The sequence below is a fragment of the Mesoplodon bidens genome (assembly GCF_964165515.1).
Source record: "Mesoplodon bidens genome assembly, chromosome: 3".
Classification (NCBI taxonomy): Eukaryota; Metazoa; Chordata; class Mammalia; order Artiodactyla; family Ziphiidae; genus Mesoplodon; species Mesoplodon bidens.
In genome coordinates, this window is record NC_138178.1 from 137,096,882 (window position 1) to 137,101,210 (window position 4,329).

The following is a 4,329-nucleotide window of genomic DNA, read 5'->3' on the forward strand; positions in this document are numbered from 1 at the left end:
TATTAAGGAAGGCAGGATGGTAAGGTATTGGGGGGAGGGGAAGTGTGGAGGGAGGAATTTGATCAGATAATCATGGTTGGGAGATTTTCCCCCAATTACAAATGAGAACTCGGGTTAGTGAATGTGCTGGCTGCCCCCTGACCTTCTATTTAATATGGCCTGTGTTTCTGGTCCTCCCTCACCTTTGCCTTTGCAGTATATTATTTTTTTTAACATCTTTATTGGAGTATAATTGTTTTATAATGCTGTGTTCATTCCTGCTATATAACAAAGTGAATCAGCTATATGTATACATATATCCCCATATCCCCTCCCTCTTGCATCTCCCTCCCACCCTCCCTATCCCACCCCTCTAGGTGGTCATAGAGCACAGAGCTGATCTCCCTGTGCTATGTAGCTGCTTCCCACTAGCTATCTATTTTACAGTTGGTAGTGTATATATGTCCATGCTACTCTCTCACTTCATCCCAGATTACCCTTCCCCGTCCCCGTGTCCTCAAGTCCATTCTGTATGTCACGTCCTCTTGTTTAAGGCCTAGTTATCATTTGAGAACATGTATGGGATGGGTTGTATCTGCTTGGCTATATAAAAGGGTTAGGTTTCTTTCTGTCTTCCATCTCTTCAGGGGATTGCCTGTGATATGAATCATATTCTGGTTTAATGTTTATTCAGTAATAAAACTGTTTTCCTTCTACTTTTGTGGAGAGGTTTTCTGGGTAGCCAGGAGATTTTGGTTTTACTTATATTTCCCCAAAAAGGGGAATGGGAATTCTCAAGCACTACTGGTGGGAGGGAAATCTGGGACAGCCATTCTGGAAAGTTATCAGATGATATCTAGTGAAGTATATGTTTGCCTTTTGCCCAATAATTTTATTACTGGCATATACCCCAGAGAAAATGTCCTTAAGAAAACAATTTCAAGGCTGTTCAATACTCTATTGTTTGTTGTAGTCAAAATAGGTGCCCGTCACTAAGGGAACAAATGAAAGATAAAACATGGTAGATATATATTATGGAATAATGTGCATAATACAGAAACAATGAACTACATGAACATACAGAAACAAGGATAGATCCTAAAATAGCACTGAATGAAAGAGAATCAAAATACAATTTATAGCACAATAACTTTTTTTTTCAAAGAAATTAACTTTTATTTGAAAGGACACTACCCTTCCCCTCACTATTTCTAAGGACTCTATACAATAGCCTACTTAAACCATTTCCCCAATACCAAAATTTCTAACAGCAAAGCATACAACTGCTCTAAATAATAAGGCTTGTCCTTCACTGATTAAACTTCAAAAATTTCAACACAAAAATCAAACTTTACGTTTTTAAGTTTTAACAAATGTATTTTAAATACAACATGTTTTGTAGGAGTCCACAAGCTTTTCATCTCTAAAAAAAGACAATTTTTAGGGTTCAAAAATTCCGTTCTTCAAAAGAAATGACCAAGTGTTTTCTTCTATAGCTTCAAACTTTCTACACTCAATTATTTGATTGCTCCATGCCACCCCAGACAAACCTGACATGACGGAACTACTTTATGTTACTAACTTCCCCAAAAGAAAGTTAAAAAAGGAGTTTGTAGTAAATGCAGCTCTCTAATACCATGTCTAATACAATATCTAACATAAAAGAAGCTTTAAAAAGATCATTTCTTTCTTCATTCGATTAGGCAGGAGTTAATTTTCTGTAAAAGCAACAAACAAACAAAAAACCATTTACAAAAGCACAACACTGGGGCTTCCTGTTTTACTCAAGATGTTTAACTACTCAAAATGACAACAATTACATCTTTAAGAATATAATAAAAGGGGTGAAAACAGCAATACAATTGACAAAGTGTAGATACTAAATAAATCAAAGATGTTTTTAGGGATTCTTTTTAAGGAGTAGGAAGGATTAGAAGCTTGGGGAAATCCAGAATTTAAAGAAAAAGAGAAAGGGAAAAAAAAAGAAAGAAAAAGATGTTCTCAACAGCAACCACTCTGTTTATCAATAGCATCTTGGGCTGTAGGAACGAGATCTTGATTGTGATTTGTATTGACTATAGTAAGGAGAAGGCGATCTTCTTCTGTACCAGTAATCATCATCTTCATATCTGTCGTACCCACGATCATATCCTCTATCATAGTAAGAATCTCGACGTCTGCCACCTCCTCCACCTCCACCTCCACCGCCTCCACCACCACTATGAGTTGGTCTGCCCATGTATATGCCTGGTGTAGGTGTGTGTGCTCTCTTGGTGATAGAATAATCTACACGAATTCTTCTACCATCCAGCTCCATTCCATTTGCCCTTTCCATAGCCTCCTTTGAGTCATCTATTCTCTCAAAATAAACAAAAGCAAATCCTTGTGATCGTCCAGTTCACTGGTCATAAACCACATTGACACCACTCAATGGTCCATATCGAGAAAATACTTCGCGAAGATTTCTCTCTGTTGTGTACAAACTGAGGCCAAACACTCCTAGACAAGTGTTGGGATCTGGATTTGCCCTGCTGCCTGTATGTCTTCTCTGGTTAGACATTCAAGAATGACTTCGGCTCCTGCAACGCCGGTATTCTGGTGTATAGGACCTACTTCGAGATTGTCTCCTATGAGAGTGACAATGGGATCTGGATCGAGTGTAACGTCTATGAGAATGCCTCCTTGACCTCGATCTGGATTTTAATCTTGATCAAGAATGGGATTCAGAGTGTTTGGAAACTCTTGATGGACTGCGAGATCCTGACCTGCTCTCTGATTTTACATGAGCAGGAGTTCCCGTTGGAGATTTTGACTGAGAGCGAGTCTCTCTGCCCTCGAAGTTGTTCTCCTCTACATCACTCATGTCGGCCAGGCACTCCCCAGAACTAAATAAGAGACAGGTCTTGGCTTGAGGGCCGATGGCCTAATCAACCAGCTGACTGGACCGTGGGGAGGAGGAAAGAGTCGGCAACAATAGCCGCTCCACTCCACTCCCACTCAGTCGCAGGTTCCGGCAAAAATCCACAATAACTTTTTATAAATAAAAAATACAGACACACAAAACAGTACTGCCTGTTTTTCAAAGATAGATGCACGACTCAAGGTTTATAAGAAACATCAAATGTATGCCTATTATTGGGATGGGGGCGGGACTGGATATAAAATAAAACAAGGGCCTTATATAGACAAATGATGATAATGTGCTGTGATCTGAGGAATACAATCAACTTTCTGAGCCTCAGGTATAATAAATAAATAAAAGATACAAAAGAAAGGAGGTAGAGGAAAGAATTCTCCCACACAAAGAACTGGTCAGCCCTCTAGCAAATTAAGACTACCATCCCTTCTTAAATTCACTACCCTTCAATTTGCTACCGTAAAGCTAAATACAAATAGAATTAGGAAGGTAAAATAAGGAGGTTATGTTGTCTGAAGTGGAGTATCTTTTTACAATTCCGTTCTGGCTGCCTTTTAAGAAAAGCTTGTGCATTAACTATATGTCAACAAATCATGGACAAAGATTATTTAACATTTTTAGATGGACTCATTAGAAATAGCATTCTGTTGGTCTAATTAAAGTTTTATTTCAGGATAATTCCTACCTTTTAATTGAATAATATATATTCATTGCCAGACATGAGTAATAAGAGGGCCCCTGCTGATGACTTTATATGCACCACAAAATTATCTCTTCCGCTGCCAAAGTAAACCCTAAATTGTGCTGCCTTCATGTTTTCATGATATATCAAATTTAAACATGTGACAGCAAATTTTCACAGATAAGCTAATAAAATCATTAACTGGAAAGTACTCATTTGCATAAGGATCAAATGTCAACAAGAATATAAAAATTAAATTAGCATTTGAAATCTCCAGACTTTTGGTTCTCTGGAATTAAACTTGAAGACATTACAAAGCCAAATTGTAATTAGATGTCTCCACTGTTGTCTACCAATAAGAATAGGGCTTTGGGGAAAATCAATTTAACCATCTATTCAAAAGATTTTAATAAAGAAAGATTTTCTTATTTAGATCTATAGTTACCTCTATTTTGTTTAAGTAATTCCTCTTTAATTCAGATGGTAACATGGTAAGTGTGCCATAATCAGTGGTAAGATAGCTTCCCGATTGTTTCCAGGTTCAAGATACCTTTATCCATAAATAAAGTAGATTTAAATTTATATGTTTTGGCCTTTGTCTAGGAGTATGAACAGACTGATGAATGAAATGAAGTCTTATTTCACTTAGAATGTTTTACTTTGTTTGACTTTTAGCGGCTTCTACTTCTATTGTTTCTGGTACAGACACATAAAACCATATCATAAAGAAGCTTTAAAATAAGAAAAGGAG

The 4,329-nt window shown here is 37.3% G+C and overlaps 1 protein-coding gene across 1 annotated transcript; it reads right to left on the reverse strand.

Moving 5' to 3' along the window:
* Positions 1 to 1,459: 1,459 nt before the first annotated feature.
* LOC308615153 (transformer-2 protein homolog alpha-like) lies at positions 1,460 to 3,065 on the reverse strand. Its single transcript, XM_081230280.1, is given in 2 exon segments — positions 1,460 to 2,377; positions 2,381 to 3,065. Coding segments are annotated over 2 exon segments (534 nt in total). The 5' UTR covers positions 2,540 to 3,065; the 3' UTR covers positions 1,460 to 2,002.
* Positions 3,066 to 4,329: the final 1,264 nt, after the last annotated feature.